The sequence below is a fragment of the Homarus americanus genome, unplaced genomic scaffold, assembly GCF_018991925.1.
Source record: "Homarus americanus isolate GMGI-L3 unplaced genomic scaffold, GMGI_Hamer_2.0 scaffold32583, whole genome shotgun sequence".
In the NCBI taxonomy this organism is placed as follows: Eukaryota; Metazoa; Arthropoda; class Malacostraca; order Decapoda; family Nephropidae; genus Homarus; species Homarus americanus.
The window spans coordinates 19,428,309-19,449,863 of NW_024713129.1; the positions used below are offsets into that span (position 1 = coordinate 19,428,309).

At 38.2% G+C, this 21,555-nt stretch overlaps 1 protein-coding gene across 3 annotated transcripts; it reads right to left on the minus strand.

Annotated features, from left to right (window-relative positions):
- Positions 1–217: 217 nt before the first annotated feature.
- Positions 218–18,549, minus strand: LOC121868944 (E3 SUMO-protein ligase NSE2-like). Of its 3 annotated transcripts, none has more exons than XM_042369979.1 (6): positions 18,335–18,549; positions 10,610–10,770; positions 7,112–7,220; positions 3,048–3,225; positions 2,014–2,121; positions 218–1,633 (listed from the first exon to the last, which is right to left on the minus strand). In XM_042369979.1, the coding sequence occupies exons 1-6, from the start codon at positions 18,432–18,434 to the stop codon at positions 1,627–1,629; spliced, it is 663 nt and encodes a 220-aa protein (XP_042225913.1). In that variant the 5' UTR covers positions 18,435–18,549; the 3' UTR covers positions 218–1,626. The 3 variants fall into 3 exon arrangements, with proteins under 3 accessions (XP_042225913.1, XP_042225927.1, XP_042225920.1); XM_042369993.1 differs by having other exon boundaries at positions 1,973–2,121; positions 18,335–18,548; XM_042369986.1 differs by having other exon boundaries at positions 1,992–2,121; positions 18,335–18,547.
- Between the last annotated feature and the right edge of the window lie 3,006 nt (positions 18,550–21,555).

Here is a 21,555-nt window from a genome sequence, read left to right on the forward strand (position 1 = left end):
AGAATGTCATCAAAACAGATAATCGATCTTGTCTGACATCTACCACACTGAAAACTACTTCTGCATGACATAACATGCCTTTAATCGCTGAGTTTGACTCTCATCAAGCTGTACTGTATTGAATGAAAGACACAATTGTTGTGATGTAAAACCAGTAGCAACTATGGTTTTAATTAATATTCAGAGAAGCATGCGAGGAAAATAAAATTAAAAAATCTACATATACAGTATAGCCCAATTGGACATATCTTTGTTTACTGTTTCACTGTTTTGTACAAACTACAGTATTTTACTTAAGAAATATGAAACATGAACTTCCAAGAATAATATACCGAGTAATTTAGTTACATAATAATCTACTAAAGTTTTACTGTAATTTATTGAGTCTGATGCTTCATGCTCTAAAACCCTGGTCTTTCTAAAAAAAATTATCATTAATATTTCTTATAATATCCTCCGAAATGAAATGTTATCACCAACTAATACTACATGCCAAAAACATTTCAGATTTTCTTCTTAGTGTTTGCAAGCTTAACACATGTTCCTTGTACCATCTGTCACTTTACAAATGCATCAGCTTCAATGAGCATAACTACAGTACTGTATTCTCTAATACAAATGAGTGGTATTTTAATCCTCCAACTATTTCTTATGTAGCTATGGGTCCTATAGAACATATGTTATTTTATATCTTCAAATTCTGATGGTGCCAGCAGATATACAAATGATGAGTATCTTGCATTTGTGTTCAGTACAGAGGGTCCCGGACTTACAAACGCCTGCCGGTATGAACGGGGCTAATCTTTTAATTTACAGTACAGTATTTTATTTACCTGATGACTTATTTTTTACTTTCATTTACTGTATTTTGTCATTCTATTTCTTCTTTGCTCTTAAATTAATTGATTTTAGATTTATATAAGGACTTGGGCTATGATATAAGTGGGATTTTAAACATTGGTCTGTAAGTACGGTATGCACATAGCATGTGTTCCGACTTATGAACGTCCTCAGGAAGAACCCGTTTGTAACCCTGTATCTTTACTAGAAAAAACCCTGAAAGATTGTTTGATTATTGAGGGCCTTTGAATCACAAGGCCGCAAGCGCCATTTTTTAAAAAGTGAGAAACAAGCCCCTAAAGTTTTTTGTTTGTTACTCCACAACCAATAAAGATATTGAGGTGGGGTTTGTTTTATTTTGAAGATACTTGTTGTAAAAGTTTTGTGTACGAGTGTCATACATCGCGGCCCAGGTACCACAGATGCACACCCATTAGCCGAAGCAGGTCTACTCGCTGTGTCATTTGTTCAGCTGGGAGGTGTGGTGGGTGACGCACACCTGTCATTGGCTGCTATGTCAGTTAAAGGGATTCGGTGTGGTGGGGCGAGACTTGCGGCCTTGTGTGATGAATGAGCGTTGAACATGGTCCTTTTAGGTACACAAACCAATGTATGTCAGTGCTTTTTTGACCATGTGAAGAGTAACACAAGGCTGCAAATCCAAGCTCCACAAGACACAACTCAACTTAGAAAATATGTTGGTACCAGTAACTCAATTTCCCCCGTGGTGGCGCTTGCAGCCTTGTGCTTCGGAGGCCCTCAATTATACTAGAAGTCACCAATGGTCTACAGTCTGAAAGAAACAACACAAGTAACAGAAAGATGATTGATTATCTCAATAGAAGATTTTATGAAATTAAAAAACAATTTAAACAGAAAGAAAGCAAATTTTGTTTAGTTGACACATTTTGTACTTAATTTCCATAAAAAATTATATAACTCGTAAGTAAATTTAATAAATGTGTTATGATGATTTATATGCAGTATGTAATTCAGTATTAGTGTACAGTACTATGGAAAGAATTACTCCATTACAAATAACCTCAGATGGATGGTTGACACCAAGTACTGTACATGTGGCTAACAACAGTAGAGAGAAAGATTCTACAACAACTGGAGGATGAAAACCCACAAGATAAAGACAGACATACAGTATTCCCATTATTCTCCTACATCTTCCCTGAGGCCGCCTGGAGTAACAGGTTTCGTTTTACATCAAGAGCATCCTCTAAGTCAGTGACAGCAAGACGTACACGATACGCACATCCCATGCTTGGGCATCTGCAAAAAGTGTGAAATAATTAATTTACAAAATACATAAGTCATGCCATTAAAGAATTTTATTTTACTTTTTCACCATCTGAATGCAGAAATATATATACAGGGTACAGTACTTTCTCGATTTAATGAACTAATTCGAGCCACCCCTTTCCTTTAAATAAAAATTTCCGCTAAATCAAATTTCCATTATTTTTGCTCGATTTAGCAAACAAATTCTCTAAATTAAACATGATTCCGTTAAATTCCACACCAAATGCGCCGCTTGGCACACAGGGTTTGTTTACATCTGCTCAGTCTGTGTCCTGCCACCACCGCGTGTGTTGTTCACTGCTACCTCTCAGTCAACTAACTACTGTGCTTAGACATCATGCCAAAAGTCTCTTGGAAGTCTCAGAAAGGAAGTGGTGTGGGGGAAGAAAGTCAAAAGAAGGCAGCTGTCAATTGGAAAAAGTGTGGAAATTAAAGAAAATTTTGAAAACAAAAACTGAACCCCCTAGTTTAAGGTAAGCCATGAATACTGATTATATGTACATATCATGTGTCTGAGGTGTCTCCGTAGGTGTGGGCACATTAACGGAATTAATCTCGATTTAGCGAACTAGTTCACTAAATCAAGCGAAAAATAATGAAAAAAAATGCCTTCCGCTAAATCGAGAGTTCGTTATATCGGATTCAGTTAAATCAAGAGTACGCATACTGTACTTTCATATCTCTCTCTCCCTCTGTACTGGGTTCAATCTCTGCCCAGGGATAAAAGTGAGATAGGTGTGATATAATATGACCCAAACAAACATTGCAGGTTTTCTCCAAATACTTTGGTTTCCTCCTGCACTAACAATCGACAGTAACAAAAAGACAGACAAACAACCTCAATGGCTAGTAAGCTGATAAATGGTGAATTGATATATAAATAATAAAAAACTTACCGGAAACCTTTACGTTTATTCCCTTGGATCATGCTGATTACTGATGCTCTATCATAAACATGACCACAGTGTATGTTGCGAACAGGATCTGTTATGGTCTTCTTGCTGATGGGGTCTATATAGTTGATAGTCTCTTGTGTTGTTACCAAATCTTCATCTCTGGTAACCATTGCTGGAACTAAATACAGTAAAATGTTATAACTCCAAATGCTAAGATGTTCTTTTAACCCTTAGGCCCTGGGTGACATTCCAGAACGTCTGACCAGCGCGCCCCAAGTGACATTCCAGAACGTCTGACCAGCGCGCCCCGGGTGACGTTCAAGAAAGCGCGCCTATTCCCACCACTGTTTAAATGCCCAGCGCGGGTTATCAGGTTCCAGTGTGATTATTTGCCTCTCACATCATGCGCTGGGCCACAGGGAAGCTTCCTGAACATAATTGCCTACTTTTGTTTGTTTCATTTTCATTGTTTATCATGTTGTATCAAAGTAATATTGGTAAAAGTTGTGTAGTTGTATTGTAGGGTATTACAGTATAGTCTCGATTTACGCGGATTTCGTTTACGCGTTTGGTCATTTACGCGGCACCTTGCCAAACCGACAATTTTTATTTACGGGGTATTTTCCATCATTTACGCGGGAAGCAGCGTGGGCAGGGTGCGCACAAGGTTGCCCAGTCAACAAAACATTACTGAGTTCTTCACCCGCCACCCACTACAGCCAGCCCAAGTCAGTGATAGTGAGGATATGGACTTTGAGGGGTTTGACAAAGAGGCCCTGCAAGCCTCTGTGGTGGATAGTGATACAGGTGATACAGGTGTTAAAAAACCTAATATTATTGATATTTCTCTTAAATATTAATTGTGTGTGCATACCATCATAAAATTAAGATGTAATTTTTACTACAACGTATGTACATACGTATTGTGTCTGAAGTATAATTTGATTATTTACTGGAGACATATGTTTTTAGCTCATAAAATTCATAGAAATTACCCGGTCAGAATATAATTTACATTGCTGGAAGTCTTATAAGATAGTGATTAATTTGAATGTAAACAAGCTAAAATTTGCATTAGACATAAAAATTTTAGATCTAATTTAAGAATTTTATTAGAGAGCAAAAATTTTATCTTTTGTGCAAAATATATGACGTTTATATTCAAATTATTCGCTGTCTTGCAAGGAATCCAGCAATGTAAATTATATTCTCCTAACTATAGTCTGAGGTATTATTTATTACTAAACCTGTAAGCCTAGTCTTTTTCCCCAAACATTTCTCAGGGAGGGAGGGAGGGAGGGAGGGAGGGAGGGACGAGGGGGAGGGGGAGAGTTGAGTCCATTATTTGACCAGACATTACCGTAACTGGCGACTGTATTTCTCTTAAATATTAATTGTGTGTGCATACCATCACAAAATTAAGATGTTATTTTTACTAAAACGTAAGTATTGTCGGAAGAAGTGTAGTATGGGGGTCGGCCCAGTCTCTGTTTCAATTAATCCCATATGTTCTGTTATTTCGTTTACCGGTACGTGTTTCTCGGTTTACGCGGACCTCCACGGGTTCAATTGACCGCGTAAATCGAGACTACTGTGTACTGTACTGTAAAACAATGCTATGATTACATTATAAATATTTTTATTTGTGGAATTATTATTATTTTATGCATTACTTGCTCTACCAAACACAAAAACAGCCAGGCAGACTGGCGACCGACTGGTGATTGTTGCCAAGCACTCTTTTTATGAAAAATTATGCAAATAAAATATTCTAAATGAATTATTTTATTTATAGTAAATAAGTATTAAGATCAGTAAATGCATACATTATTGGCCACTTCGGAAACAAAGGCGAGCTAAAAATAGCTGCCAAGTGCCGAGGGACCACGAGAGTCAGCTGTCAAACCAATACAGTGGTCCCTCGGTTAACGAGCACAATCCGTTCTAGAAGGTTGCTTGTTAACCGAAAAACTCGTTAACCAAAACCATTGTTTCAATGGGTTTTTGGGTAATTGGTTCCAGCTCACCGAAAATTGCCAAAATTCAACAAAAATGGTAGAAAAGTACACTTACTTTGAGCTGTATATGTAGAAGGCTCCTGGATGATGATGGGAATTAGAATGGGGGTGGAGAAGAAGGGAGAAGAGAAGGCATTGGGGTGGAAGAGAAGTCACCCCATGGTGCCATTTCACCCATAAAATTTTAGTTCTCTTGGTGTAATTCAAGATTATTAATTCAAGATTATTTTCTTTAAATCAACACTGCACTGCACTATACATTGTCAATATGTTAAATAAATTTCAGAATGACTAATAATTGTACTGTAAAAACGTAAAAATAGTTTATGTTCATGAGAGCCACGAACAAGATGTTACCTCCACTGACCAGAGATACAAACTGACGCCATGGTGGGTGAGTCAAGTGGCTGATTGGCGCACCAAAAACTAGTTTCCTGTACTGCAATTATGTTAAATAAGTGATAAAATTACTAAAAGTTTTAATATAAAACTTGGAAAATTATTGAATAGTACAACCTTCTTGATATTTACTCAAATGTGAATGAATTTAAGCCCTAGAACCGATTACTGTATTGGCGGACTAATATTCCAGCTGGTGAGCAAGCGAAAACATGTTGACATGATTTCGTAAGAATTTCGTTAACCGAATTTTTGTTCGTTAACCGAATTGAAGATTCTTATGGAAGGCAATTCGTTAACCGAAATTTCGTTAACCGAGGGAACACTGTAGCTATTTATGTACAAGTAGTCCCCGACTTACAAATGCTTGGACTTACAACCGTCGGGACTTTCGACCGCCGTAGTTGTGACCATTTTTTTTTTCAAATGACGCACGCATTTTCTATACCGAAACGTTTCCAGTTAATGTAGTCTCCATGTATAATTAGAAAATTATGGGGGCCCCATGTGCATTCAGCTGACTATTTTTTTTTATTATCTATGTCGGACTTTACTACCATTCGGACTTACGACCTGGATTTGGGTCCCTAACCCCGTCGTAAGTCGGGGAGCACCTGTATATATTTTGCACACTCCTGAGACTGGCATGAAAAACTCGCAGATTTTGCTTTCTTAAGGGGCCCATTTTACCTAAACCCAGCAAGCTTTAAGGGAATACTGTAGGTAGTTGTAAAAATTCAATAATCATCAGACACAATGAGCACAGGTAAGTTTTGTTGGGTGTATTTATAGAACAGTATTTGTTTTGTACTTTTTCAATTATTTACTTTGGATGCAGTGACAGCATAAGAAAATTAAGCTTTCACCTCTAGATCAACATTTTCCCAATGCTTTTTCTTCACAACCGAACTGGAACCCCTAAAATGGATATACTGTACTGTATATGTATTTATATTAGCTGGGCTTTCAAGATACTGAAGTTTAATTCTAAAATCTCACAAATTAGCAGATCAGTGGATAGAATGATGGAGCTGTGTTTCTACCTCAAACAATCACCATGATTGTGACTTCAGCCTCAAAGTTAACTTTACCTTTTTGTCAAGATTTACAAGATTTTTTTTTTTTTTTTTTTTTTATAAAAAGGAAACAGCAAGTACTGTAATAAGAATACCATCTTCAAGTCTATGCTCAACAAGACAAATGATCCTCTAGAATAACTCCTTTGACCTTAATTAGGATGTGTTGTTGACTTGTTGATCTACAGTTTTTATTTGTTATATTTACTCATCTTCCATATTTGTGTCTGGTAGACTTACAGTTACAGAAACCTCAGAAAAGGAAAGAGATGGCACGGAATTGTGCTCAAAGAAATGAGTAGAAAATTACAAGACAGGGCCACCACAGCAAACAGAAACACTCTAAAACAAACTTGTCATATATACAAGATATTCAACCTGCAGGTGCAGTACACTAAACAATTTTTTTTTTTAACGGGAATTAACCTACCAGGGGCACAGGTCAAACGACCCACAATGGGGCCTGTACTGTATAGGATGAATCCTTAACCTTCACAGTGCTAAATCAAATTAACACAATGTAAATAGAACATACTGTATGGTACTACACAAAATGTAGGCTGATACATACCAACTTGTGCCATTAATTGTTTTCTAAATGCCATCACATTAGGGTCCTTATTTATAACTGTCTGCATATTTATGTCTTGCTTCAGTTCCTCGAGGTTCTCTAGGTAGGCCTGTAATGTAATTTTACACATTTAGAGTAAAAGTGTTTTGTGTTTATTTAATTTTCTAATATATCAACACCTACACAAATTATTTTTAGCAGGAAAGAGTGACACTGAAACACTGAAATGGATTGGCAACCTTTAAGAAACTAAAATTATTGATAAACCAACATCAAAAGTGAATTAGCAATATTACTGTACCAGTAAATGTGGGGAATAAACATACATACTGTAATACAGATACAGGTTGTACCTCTCTAGTCCGGCAACCTCGGGACCTGACCGGTGCCGGACCATGGAAATTCACCCTTTTCCTGGATAGTTAGTGACTTGTGCTTATGCTTGGAAGCACTAGCACCACTTTCTCTGCATCATGGTCTCTTTGAAGACATATTGAAGGGTTAAATGTCGTATAGTAGCTTCTCAAATTTCGCGAGTTTTTAATTCAACGTATCTTATTGGAACACACACAAAAAATAAATAAATAAAAATTTTGATGGCGGAAACTTGAAGTTCGACGGGTTTGAACGCCCCGCCAACGTGCAGACGACGTGCATAATCGTGTAAACAGCGTCATTTCTCTTATGTACAAAAGATTCATTATTGTTTATTACTGAATGTCTTTTTTATTGAATTAATGTTTGTGTGTGCAAAATGAGCAATACAATTCATTAATAATACGTAGAATATTAAAACACATGAGGAAATGACACAGCATTGTTTTCGTTGATTACAAAACCAGTGACTGACTGGTTCTACATATAAAACTGAAGAAAATAAGACTTTGGTTGTAGCTGTAGTAAAATTAATATGGTTGTTTTAAGTAATGTTATTTAATGTTAATAAATGGAACAATAGAAGTAGCTAACGATAATGGTAAAGAAAAAAGAGAGATCGCGTATGTAAGTGGGCACATGTGAAAACATATCGTCATTACTTTACATAAGAATATGAAAGCAACACTTATTTACTGTTCATATATATTTTAATTAATGTTTCTGAATTTGTTTTTATTGAATTAATGTTTGTGTGTGCAAAATTAACAATACAATTTATTAATAATACGTGGAATATTAAAACACGAGGAGACGAGACGGCTGCCGGCATTGTTTATGTTAAAGCTTACAAAACCAGTGACTGATTGGTTCTACATTTAAAACTGAAGAATATAAGACCCTGATTGTAGCTGTAGTAAAATTAATGTAAAAAAAATTAGTATGGTTGTTTGAAGTACCTGTAATGTTATTTAATGTTCATAAATGGAACAATATAAGTAGCTAACCATTAATGGTAAAGAAAACAGTGAGACTGCGCGTATGTAAGTGCGCACATGTGAAAACATATCGTCATTACTCTACATAAGAATTTGAAAGCAACACTTATTTACTGCTCATATATATTGAAGGGTTAAATGTTGTACTCTGTATAGACAAGCAGAGAGAGAGAGAGAGAGAGAGAGAGAGAGAGCAGCGGAACTGCCGGATGTAAACAAACCTTAATTTCCCGCGGCTTTGTTGTTGTTGTTTTTTTACGGGGATTAGCCCACCCGGGCATAGGTCACTGACCCACATTGGGGCCTGAGGTGCAAGAATTTAATACTCCTGTAATAATAATAATAATTCAGAAAAAAAAAAAAAAAAGCTGCCTATCTACCTATTGGACAAACTAAAATCGTTCCGGACCACGGGAGTTTCCGGACCACAGAATGCCGGACTAGAGAGGTACAACCTGTACTGTACAGTAATGTACTAATAAATTAAAAATAAAAGAAAAAATATTGCATTGCCATTTGGCAATCATTTCACTACACATGAGACACAAGACAGTGAACAGCTGAGACTCTCCACGCTGCTCCCCTCTCCCTAGCTGTGATAACTCACGTACTTGTAAGAAATGTGTATTGCATTCGTGTTTTTTACCTTAATAATTTTTTGGGGCACATTCTGTATGAAAGATTCAATGTGATGTAATACGGTAGTTAAAAAAACAATTACATATGTCTACCTGAAATTATAAGTTGAAAAATAACTGCTCTGAGTGCTAACTCTGACATCCTTCTCTCACTCACATTTTTCAGTGAACACCTCCCAAGCATTAGCTGGTGCAAAATGGTGATATAAGTGTTTACAGAAATGTACTTGTACTGAACTGAACTGAGCTGAACTGAACTGTACTGTAGTGCAGTGAACTATCATCACCTCGGACACCTACCACATGGCACCACAAGCTTTAATTATCTTTTTACCTTTATCCTCTTCACCACTGATCGGCTCGTTAGCCACTTGGGCGATCGGTCACGTCTCTGTTATGCTCTGTTGGCAAGTACTGGCTCCTGAACCTGCTCCAGATCTTGTCAAGTCTAGTCTTGAAAGAGCTCACACTCGGTGCCGTCACAACACTCTGGCAGATTGTTCAAAGAGTTTACAACTCTCAACTCCGAAAATGTTACCCCTCGCAGTTTTCTGGACTTGTGGCTTCTTTAACCTTGAGCTGTGACCCCTTGTGGAGCGAGCAACTGCCAGCTCCAGATAAGAATACTCAAGTGAGTAGTGCCCTTTGGGATGTTTATACACGTCAATTAGGTCCCCCCTTGCCCATCTGTAGTATAAGCTAGGCAATTACAGGTGCTCTAATCTCTCAGGGTAGCTGAGGTACCAAAGTGCTGGCACCAGTCTGGTGGCCCTCCTTTGGACATTTTCAATCAACTGACAGTCCCTAGCATATCTCAGGGACCAGAAGGGTGACAGTACTCCAGACGAGTATGCATCTTAATTGCCTGATTCACCTTCTTCTAGCAATGGCCCGAGAACTTCACCTCATTGTCAACAGCCACACTTAAGTCCTTTTCACATTCATTCTCCTCTTACTTCACTTGCAACATTGGAGGCATTAATTTTTGTGCAAGTTTTTTGAGTATGGTAAGTTATTTGGCCCAAAACTTGGGTATTGGGACGAGACATAAGACAGTAAGGAAGTGCCTTGATACCTCAGAATGGTTAATGCATCATATATTCTAAATTATCAAGGGTTTACTGTATATACGGTAGTATACTGTATCTACTTGTAGTGAAATAGGTTTCTTTATACTGTACCATTTGCACCTCTGATGTACAGTATTGTACAGTACAGTATAGGGTACATCAAACTTTTCAAAAATGCTTCTATTTTGTATTAAGAGGAAAACCTGTACAGTATCATTATCTCAAAATAATATTGGTCTACATGTACAGTACTGTATTTTTATTTCAATACTTTTTTCTTTTAATTTTCTCCTACCTTTGTGGACTGAAAAACAAAGAATGAAGAAACCTGAAGAAAAGGTGGAAATGGTAAAGGAGAGAGGTGCAGGTCAAGTGCATATATCAAAAGGAATGGGTTGTAGTAACAAACAGAATTACCTCTTCATATTTTTCTACATCTGATTCATCATTCGTGTCATCCTTTGCTCTTCCTTCTGCTTCCTTGGCTGCTTCCCGAGAGATAGCTACAGAGTGCTTTGCTTCTACGCACATCACTAAGACTTGCTCAAGGTCGGATAAATGCTTGCTTTTAAGGTCATCTAAAAGAAAAGTGAATATTTTATTTATAATTTTTTTATTCAAAATTAAAAAAAAATATAAGTACTGTATACAGTATGTATCAATAAATATAGGTTCACACATGCTATTAAATTAGAAAAGTATTGTAATTGTCTATCTTCACTCTTCTATTTTTCTCTGGGGAGGTTCAATGGGTACAAAGATTTAAAAAATGGGGGGCAAAGTATGAAGAGCAGCATAAGGTTAAGTAAGTTACAATACTGTACTGACATGAAAGGGCTAGAGCAAAAAAAAAAAAATCCACACAGAGCTACCTATTCTTACATTTAACCAGCACAAAAAGTACCATACATATACTGTACAGTATACTCTCGATTTAATGGAATCCGAAACTTGTATACAATGAACTCTCGATTCAGCAGAAGGAACATTTTTCGTTATTTTTCACTTGATTTAATGAACTAGTTTGTTAAATTTAAATTTCCTGTAATTCCTTTAATGCGCTCACACCTACGGAGACACCTCAGACACATACGTACATGGAAACATTAGGAACATCATTCGTGGATTACCTTAAACCAAGGGGTTCAGTGTTTGTTTTAAATTTTTTCTATAATTTCCAAACCTTTTTCCACTTGATAGCTGCACTCTTTTGACTTTCTCCCCCACACCACTTCCTTTCTGAGAGACTTTCAGCATGATGCCTAAGCACAGTAGTTAGTTGACCGAGACGTAGACGACGAGGTAGCAGTGAACACACGCGGTGGTGGCAGGACACAGACTGAGCAGATGTAAACAAACCCTGTGTGCCAAGCGGCGCATTTGGTGTGGAATTTAATAGAATCACACTCGATTTAGCAAACTACAGTAGTTTGCTAAATCGAGCAAAAATAATGTTAATTTGATTTCGCGGAAATTTAATGGAATCACATTTGATTTCGCGAACTAGTTCACAAAATCGAGCAAAATTAACAGAAACTCAATTTAGTGGAAAATTTGATTTAATGGAAAGGGGTGGCTTGAATTAGTTCGTTAAATCGAGAAAATACTGTACCTGTAATGTCAATCTTTGGTATGTATAGTAAAAAAAAAAAAAAAAAATGGATGCACCTTCACAGTCTCCGACGGGTCAAGACGGGTCAAACGCACCTGGCGCTGCTCAGCAGCAGCCACGTCAACTATTATGTTGGCCAATACCAGCTCCCTCCCCTGAACCCTCCTCCCCACCGGAATATCAACAATATCTCGCCAGAAGTTACTATTTCATTTGGGAAAGGAATGGAACCAGTGTTGAATAGTGGTGAACAGTGTTTAAGTCAGTGAAAAACAACTCGGCAGTTACAGTTGAGTCTTACCCAAGCTAACCTTCACACAGTGAGGTCCCAGGTACCCAGTGATAATTCCCCTGAGACTCCACGATAGAGGCGCCTGGGACCACACCTCACCCACTTGACTGAGTGAAGTCCTGTGACAACAGACCACGTGGTGTCCCCATGATGCTACGACACCACGTAGTGAATGGGTTGCTGCATCATCATGTGAAGTTCCTCATAACACCATCTGTGAGGGAATTACTACACCACGTGATGCCCCTTATAACACCATCTGTGAGGGAATTACTACACCACATCAGGCCCCTCATAACACCATCTGTGAGGGAATTACTACATCATCAGGCCCCTCATACACCATCTGTGAGGGAATTACTATGCCATGTGATGCCCCTCATAACACCATCTGTGAGGGAATTACTACATCATCAGGCCCCTCATACACCACCTGTGAGGGAACTAGTACTCCACGTGATGCCCCTCATAACGCCATCTGTGAGGGAGTTACTACACTACATGTCTGCTGTTCAACACCTCAGCTTACATGATCCACGTGTGTAAACATTAATCTGTATGTTCACTGTATGTTCCTTCACCTTTCTCTAATGAAGGCTTTTGTTAAACCACTAATGTATGTAATAAGCCATTAATGTCCAATGAATATTTTCAGCCTTCGGCCTGCAAACTTTTTCAATAAACTGCTTATTATTATTATAATATGACACACCGGACCAAGAATTCTGACAAGCATATGGGTTTTATATGTATTCCTATTAATTTCTCTGTATTAACTTTAAGTGATATAACCGAATATATTGTAGCGGTATTGTATTGGTTACACAATGCAAAGCATCACACAATCAGAAGTACCAACTGTACCAAATGATCATGGCCTCAGTCAGTGATTGTTGCATAGCCCGTCAGATCCAGGGGTGCAGATGATGATTTGGTTAACTGTACAAATAATAATAAAAGTATCTGTGAAAATTGGGTCGAAAGATTTCCTAAATAATCAATACACCTATGCTGCAATGTAACCACCACAATGAGCCACGCTACACATAGTTCGCAAGATGAATCTATTTTCTTCTGAATGTGCATATACTGTACTATAATAACAATACTTACTTCGGATAAAACAGGTAATGTCACTAGCAAGCGATATACAGTAATTACAGTATGGCATTTTGCAATATTGTATCTGTCATCTGTGGTGTTAGATTGTTTCACGTGCACAGATACTTTTTTGATTGTGCATACAATAATTGAAAACAATTAATTCTGCATCTTAATTTGAATTGTTAGCCCAATGTTTCCATCAACATGTATGTATGAATGACTTTGACGTTCACAATGCAAAGTCAATCTTCGGAGTAAACTAATGAGAAACCTCTAGTTTTCTCCAATTCATTCAAATCAGACATCCATCTCTCTTTTTTTTTCCCTTTCCTTCTGGTGTCTTCAACCATGGTATTATAAATCCTACTAAATGACCATGCACTCCATATACAGTAGTGTACAGGCATTCCTCAATTTACAAAAGGGTTTTGTTCTTGAAAAACCATTAGTAGCTATTTTTTCTTTTTAATTACAGTAGTACAGTAAAGTACCTTAAATTTTCACAAAAAACAAAACACATTTTTTGTAGTACAGGTAGCTATCACATATATGTTTTTATGCCTTTCGTCTGTGGAAGGGGCACCAAAATCCACCTGCCCTGTCCAAATCTCATATTTCTTCTTTTAATTTATTTTTTAATTGTGAAAATACAGTGACCCCTCGGTTAACGAACTCAATCCGTTCCAGAAGGTCGTTCGATAACCGAAAAGTTCGTTAACCGAAACCATTGTTTCAATGGGTTTTTGGGTAATTGGTTCCAGCTCACCGAAAATTTCCTAAATTCAACAAAAATGGTAGAAAAGTTCACTTACTTTGATGTGTGTATGTAGAAGGCTCCTGGATGATGATGATGATGATGGGAATTACAATGGGGGGTGGAGGAGAAGGAAGAAGAGAAGGCATTGGGGTGGAAGAGAAGTCACCCCATGGCACCATTGCACCCATAAAATTTTAGTTCTCTTGGTGTATTTCAAGATTATTTTCTTTAAATCAACACTGCACTGCATTATATATTGTCAATATGTAAAATATATTTCAAAATGACCAATAATTTGCTTGGAAACAGAAAAAAAAAGCGTTTAGTTGAAGAGAGTCTCAAGCAAGATGTTACCTCCAGTGAAAACAGAGAGACTAACGCCTGTTTGCTGTGTTAAGAGGCTGGATGCTGCGCTTTAAACTAGTCACTTTACCTTCAATTATGTTCAATAATTGTTAAAATGACTAAAAAATTGAATATTAAACTTTTAAAATTATTGAATAGTATAAACTTCTTGATATTTACTAAAATAGTTAGGAATTTAAGCCCTAGAACCGATTAATGTATTGGCGGACTGATACTAAAGCTGGTTGCCCGGCCAGTGCAAGCGAAAACATGTTGAGGTCGGTTCGTAAGAAATTCGTTTACCGAATTTTGTTCGTTAACCGAATTGAAGATCCTTATGGAAGGCAGTTCGTTAACCGAAATTTCATTAACAGTAGGGAGTGACAGTTTGGCAAAAGTTTTCAAAATCTAATTGCTTGGGTTGGATTATTTGTCTATCGGCCACGCTAATTCCGAATATGTTTGAGTTTTTTACATCATTGCATTAGAAGGTTTGTGGATACTTTTGGGTTTGGCATGAAAAACGCGAAAAAACTGTAAATAATAAAGGGACTGGCAATGTGGCACAACCTGTTAAAATCAAGTTATTGAATTGGATTATTCGACTACTGTGTACACTGGTTCATAATATGCTATTGTTTTACAACTCAATGCGCTACAAATTATGCCGATATTTTTGCTGCAAGTCACCACATACGTATATTTCGAAAACCAGGGCCCAATATTACCAACGGCGTGGATAGATTCCGTGGAATGAATTCAGGACATTCCCGCTCATGGAACATTACCAAACTCCGTATATGTGCCAATGGCAGGCCAATGGCAATATTTACAGAGTTTGTTGAGGCTCCCTGGACGGGAATGCCCTGAATTTATTCCACGGAATCTATTCACGCCGTTGGTAATATTCGTCCCAGGACTGATCAACGAATTCAGCCCAAGTAGCTTGACTTGGACAGTTAAGGACAAAATCTCAGTCCGTACTTTTGAATAAAATATTGTTCAATAGGTGGTGATATTGAAGTGCTGAAAGTTGTTTTTTCTGTGTTGTTTTGCAGTTAGTTCAAAGGGCCGCCACCAAGATGGGTCGTCCTAAGATTAGCAACACTCAGCTGCGCCAGGGTAACGATAAGGTGTTCGGGGTTCGGATGCCTCTGCCATCTAACAAGTTGCCTCTGAACAAGGAAGTTGGAAGTGCCCTGGCTTATGAAGCAGAAAACGAGAGGTTAAGGAGAAGAACAAATGCTTTTGATTATATGGATGCCACCAACAAGGTGACTGAGAAGGTACTGGATGTGTATAGGAAGGCCACTGTCCCCACTATCTCTGAAATCAGGGTGAAAATGAGAGTCCACGACCTGTGGAGGATGCGGAGGGAGACGATGATGATGAAGGGAAATGGACAGAAACAGAAAAGGAAGAAAACGAAGAACGGGAAGCTGAAGATGAGGTTCGAGGATATAGCTGAGAAGTTGTTTGATGTGGCAGACGACAGCAAAGTGCACGAACGAGAGAAAAGCTTCCTGGCAGCCCAGAGGAAACCGGGAAGGGAGGGCTGCATTGATGGCGTTGACAAAATTGTGACTGCCAAGCTGAAAGAAGAGAGGGAGAAGGAAGCGAAGAGGGCAAAGAAAAGGGCTGAGGAAGAGAGGAAAACTGAGAAGATGAGGTCAAAGAGTAAGGAGGAGATGGAGAGGATGTAAAGAAAAAGTATTGGAATATTCTGATATAAGGGGGGTTTTGGACTCCCAGGACCCCCTGTATCCACCCCTAGGTTAGGTTAGCTGCCTATTTGCTTCCGTTTTTGCTTTGCCCCACCTAAAATCACCGATTTCCCACGGATTCTTCAAGATTCCAGGAGGGGAGAACTCAGTAACCACTCATTTGTGACGATAATGAAGATCAAATTCATATGAATCAGATCAAATACCAAGAGAAAAATAGGTAAATTTTCACTAATGCACCGGTCTTTGTTTGGATATTAAAAATGTTTTTCCGATATTATATGATGAGTTTCGGACGAATTTAATATTCATTTCAGCAGCAAATCAATAGTTTTTAAGATCCCCCCCCAACCATCAACCTTAACAAAATCTTTTGGTAAATTTGCACTGTCACACCGCACTCCGTTAGAGAGTCAACAATATATTTTTCTAGTGTATTTGTGTGTGTGTTTAGACCGAATATGACCTTCATTTCTGGCAGAAATTAGCCGTTTTTTTTTATCAAATTTTTTTCGTTGGAAGGTTTTCCAAAAAAAAATCATGGCAAAATACATCGAAAAACAATAGAAAAACCAAAACCAAAACCAAACCAAACCAAACCAAACCAAACCAAACCAAACCAAACCTAACCTAACCTAACCTAACTGACTCTCACCCTATGATGGAATCACCTATTTCTTACCTTATTGGCCTGGTTCTTGTTCGTCATTGGATTCCGAGATTCTTACACAACGCCACATATGTTGGTCTTTGCGATATTTACATTCAATCTTGCTCTTAGTACACTTTACTGAGGTTGGAAGAACACCATGTGATCGACAAAATGCAATAGTTTCTTCGTTTTTTCCCAAAAAACTCGCAATCAGCTCCATATAATTTAAGTGACACCCGTCGCAGACTTTCATGGTCGGAACTGAACTTGAATTTCGAAATATGAAAGACTCAAAATAAAACTTTAATTTGATTGGGCCAAATATACCGCGAATTAAACCCAAAATAATTTTAATTGGTTGCAAAAACAAAAACGCTTTTGATTGGCCGCGTGACGTGTACGGGAACGCATGCGCGTGATGATTTATAAAGGAGACGCAGGAGACACGCAGTGTTGGGGGTGAGGCAGGCGATAAAGGCGGAAGATTAACGGAAGAAAATAGAGAAAATTTTGGATACGCTTTCTCCGTTATTATACATTTCCGCCAGTTTTGTAATAGATGAAAATTATCTTATAATTAGACGTCTTATTAGAATATGATAATAGATTAGTGGTAGGAATGAGTGGTGTGTAAATGCAAAAATACCATTTTTTTTTTTAGTAAATCACTCAGATAAAAAAACAACAAACCAGCAAAAACAAACCTAACCTGACCTAACCTAACAAATTTTCTGATGAAACTCTGCATTTGACGTAAAATAATCTCTACCACAATGTCGACACAGCTCTTTCCACCTGTTCAATCATATTGGTTATTCTGGTAATGAAAAATTAAATCTCCGCTCCCGACGCACCCATGCGTTGATCATTGGCCAAGACAAAAAACTTTTGCCTAATTATAAGTCTCCTATCGCTAAAGCCAATAAGAAACTCCCACACCACCCACCGCACAAGCACTGTAGATGCTTAAGAAGCCAACATGGAGGTAAGGAGCACTGTGTGATGGGTGGTCAGACCTTTTCTGTGAGACATAAACAACAAATGGCGACACTTGTGACTAACCAAATCTAATATTGAAAAACTAATATCTTGGTTATCCTTAATTTCCGGCGGACATATCACAGAAGAAAAAGGTCTTAGAATTGTCTAAACATTACGAAAAACATATTAGTTACTGCGAGAGAAGTAATGGTGCAAGATACAAAATTCACCGAATAAAAATTTATGGTCGAACAGTGGGTAGTGATTGATTAATACGTTTATTGAGATACAAAAAAAACATTAATACATCTCAAAGGGATGAAGTGACATAAGTCATCCTCACCCCAGTCCAGGAATGTCCCTCTCAGGACTCACATAAATCCCTAATATTTCATATAATTAGTTATAATACATAGTTATATTCTAGATGCAAAATTTCTATATTTCTTTAATATTTCATCTATTTTCCCATTTCCAAACATCCACTCTATTTGCATGGGGACATTATTTATATGGGCATTTCTATACAGTGGGTAGTTGGGGGTGAAACTGCAAACTTGCCAGGTTTTCTTGCAAATGAGTCAACACTGAATTGAGTATGGTTATCTGTGTGGCTAAAAGAAGTTTATATCACAGCTTTGCCCCTCATGTGACAACACCACCCTCATCACTCACCATCCGCGACATACTTCAGCACCGAGAAGGCACACCTCTTGACTTGACCAACAGTCTTCTCAACGTTCTTAGAAAATATATCCTCTTTAGGGCGTGGCATTTTGAGACAGCGATTTGTTTGCGGTAAAGTGAAGTTAGTGAACCAGTTGACACCTTGATATGGTTTTAAAAGTCAAAACAACAACATATGATATAGAAGTTAGAACAGACGTGAAAATAGAGTTAAGTTCACCTAACAGAACATAATGGTTAAGGTGCTGCCATCTATTATTCTAAATCAGACAAAAAATAACTTGTCAAGCTGCCACGATATCTGAAATTAGTTTTTGCGTAGAAACTCAGATTTAAAGATAAAAAGCACTTAGAGTGTACAACGACTACCAGCATCGACTTTGTAATAATAAAAAAAGAAAGCTGAGTGAAGTTGACCCCTATTTGAAAACAGGTATTAATGAACACCCCAGCCAGTTAGTAAGTAACCTCTACGTATATTGTATCTAAAATCTATGTGATATTGTCATTCAACTTCAACGACAGCTTGATCTCCATAAAAATAATCTGTAAAATTCAATAGCCTGCTTCAAATTTAGTTTCGGCGCAATGAGAACGGACAAGGTTCCCAACCGTAGACTTCTGCAGTGTTGATGCAAATCTTTCGCTGGATAACGAGTTGGGCCAGTACAGTATAGTATCTAGAAGAGGGAGAAATAAAGTTTCATGACAATATTCTCTCGCTGATATAGCGATATATTTCTGGCGACTGACGGCTAGAGGCTCATCCAGCGTGTGTAACCACCTCCCATTTGGTTGCCCCAGAAAAAACCCCCCCAGAACCAATGAACGGTGTAGCCTAATTAAATTCAACAGTTAATTTATACACGATTTAAACGTTATGACTCAATATCTTTGTGGATAGATGGATCCCTCTAGCTGCTGTGCTGTGCAACATTGCGCTTGTGAGACCTCACTTGGATTACGCAGTTCAATTCTGGTCACCGTATTACAGAATGGATATAGAATCCTTGGAAAGAATTCAGAGGAGAATGGCAAGACTTATCCCGGGCATTAGGAACCTTGAGTAGAGAGACAGGTTAAAGCATTTTAATTTGCACTCCCTCGAGAGACGTAGAGTGAGGGGCGATATGATAGAGGTGTAGAAATGGAAGTCAGGGCTGAACAAAGGGGACATTACAAAGGTTACTCAAACTATCCAACCCAGAGCGAACTTGTTACAATGGTTTTAAATTAGACAAAATAGATTTAGGCTCGAAATAGGTAAACATTGGTTTGGAAATAGAGTAGTGAACGAGTGGAACAAGTTACCCAATGTCATCATTAACTCGAATACGCTGGATAGCTTCAAACATAGGTTGGATGGATATATGAGCAATAGGGCTTGGGTGTAAATGGGACTGCCCAGTATGGGCCAATAGGCCCGCTGCAGTTTCCTCCATTCTTATGTTCTTATTACACCCCTCATGCACCTGGTAGGCATAAGGATGGTATTTTCGTGTATTTTTTAAGACTTGCGAGAGAATACGGAAGAATATCTCACGGTTTCACCATCTCTGATAGGACTGAAGCACATCTTTGCAGCTCTGCACCCGGTAATTATTGACGCCGCAATTTCACTGTGTAGCAACCAATTATTTAAGGTCTTCCTGTGTTCCCAGAAATTCTTCATAAGTGGGTTTAGTAACATTTAATATTGCTGTTAGCATTTCCAAGCTGACCTGGAAGACGAGAACAGGAAATAAGTAAGAATTGGGGGCGTGTTCAGCAATTAATGAAAAGGGAGGGGGGTGCTCTACCCATTGGCTTAGCTGATGAGACGGCAAAGCCGTCGAACCCAAAATCCCTTTCCTGGGCAAGATAAAATTGTGAAAATCCAATACTCTGAAACAGGTTGTGATGATGTCTGGAGCACATGGGAGGAGATCCACACGGCAAACCTCAACTTAAACATTTGAAGAATAAACTTATTTAATTATAAATCAACAATTATTTTTGCAAACAATATTGTGGAAGAACAGATCTGAATACCTGTCCTTTGAATAATTTATTCATTATTAATGATTTATTAACAGAAGATTTGCAGACAACTTCTCCTTGGTTATCGGATGGCATATATTTATAATGATTTAATTTTTTAATGATATTGTATATAAAAACCTTGAAAAGAATCAAATACTTTCGAGTTGGGAGCGATTGTATTTCCCACCTGTAAATAACCAACTCATGAGAAAATTGACGTACTTTAAATGAATAATGTATTGGGCACAATGAGCACCCCCCCCCCTTCCTAGACACGCCTCTGGGTATAGTAAAGTTTCAGATGATTATTTAAAGAGAAATCAGATCCTGTAGATATATGTTCCGGCGCTCTCATACACCGATCATCCCAGAATACTCTTTCTTCTTGTCAGAAGTTAGATCAAGTTACACACTTTCTCAAAAAGGAAGTACGAGTAGTGGATTTTGCTCGTATTATGTGGTACTGCGTTTGATGTATTTTAAATTATGGCATCCAGTATTGCATTGAATACAACCTAATTTCCCTGGCACACCACCCACCATGGGGCCCAGCAGGTAGAGATCATCTTGTCACAGACCAAGTTGTCTCGACAGTCTTCCGGATTAACCAGAAAGCACAGGTAAGCGAGCTGCTCTGGGACAGTGCCTTCTTGACCCAGCCAGATATAACTGACTCCTTGGTGGTCACACAAGTCACTACCGGTTTTACTTCCATTACGCCACCAAAGTAGTGTTGTCTACCCGAGGCGCAGCTTCAAGGGTGACACTTCCAAGTTCAAGGAAACCAGGTGTGCGGGTCTCTTAGTACGGCCAACACCTGCCTGTTTAATCCTCTCATCCGTAAAGATGAAGGGCGAGAGCAGCTCAGTGTGGCACGTCAGTCACATTCTCTATTACCAGACCTAGACCTATGGAACTGAACCCATGATATCCTCGAGGAACACTTTCCCCTCCTACGGCACCATGTGTCTATGGGAGGGTACATCAGAAGTAAGTGAAGTACACTAATGTTCGAACACCAAAATTAAGTTTGATTAGCAAAGACCCGCTATACTGTCCGATTCTGGGGTCACTAATTCTAAGGGGATAACTTAACTTTATTCTTAATTTTAAGGTCGCTGCTACCAGACCCCCCCTGGACAGTATGTAGCTCGTTAGGTAGCATGCAGAGTGAGCTAGGCATTGGG

Excerpts from the sequence above, each read along its gene's own strand:
- LOC121868944 (XM_042369979.1), bottom strand. The coding sequence starts at position 18,434 with ATGCCACGCCCTAAAGAGGATATATTTTCTAAGAACGTTGAGAAGACT. Across the intron at positions 10,771-18,334 it reads GCTGAAGTATGTCGCGGATG|ATGACCTTAAAAGCAAGCAT; the intron begins GTGAGTGATGAG and ends CTTTTCTTTTAG. Across the intron at positions 7,221-10,609 it reads ATGTAGAAAAATATGAAGAG|GCCTACCTAGAGAACCTCGA; the intron begins GTAATTCTGTTT and ends ATTACATTACAG.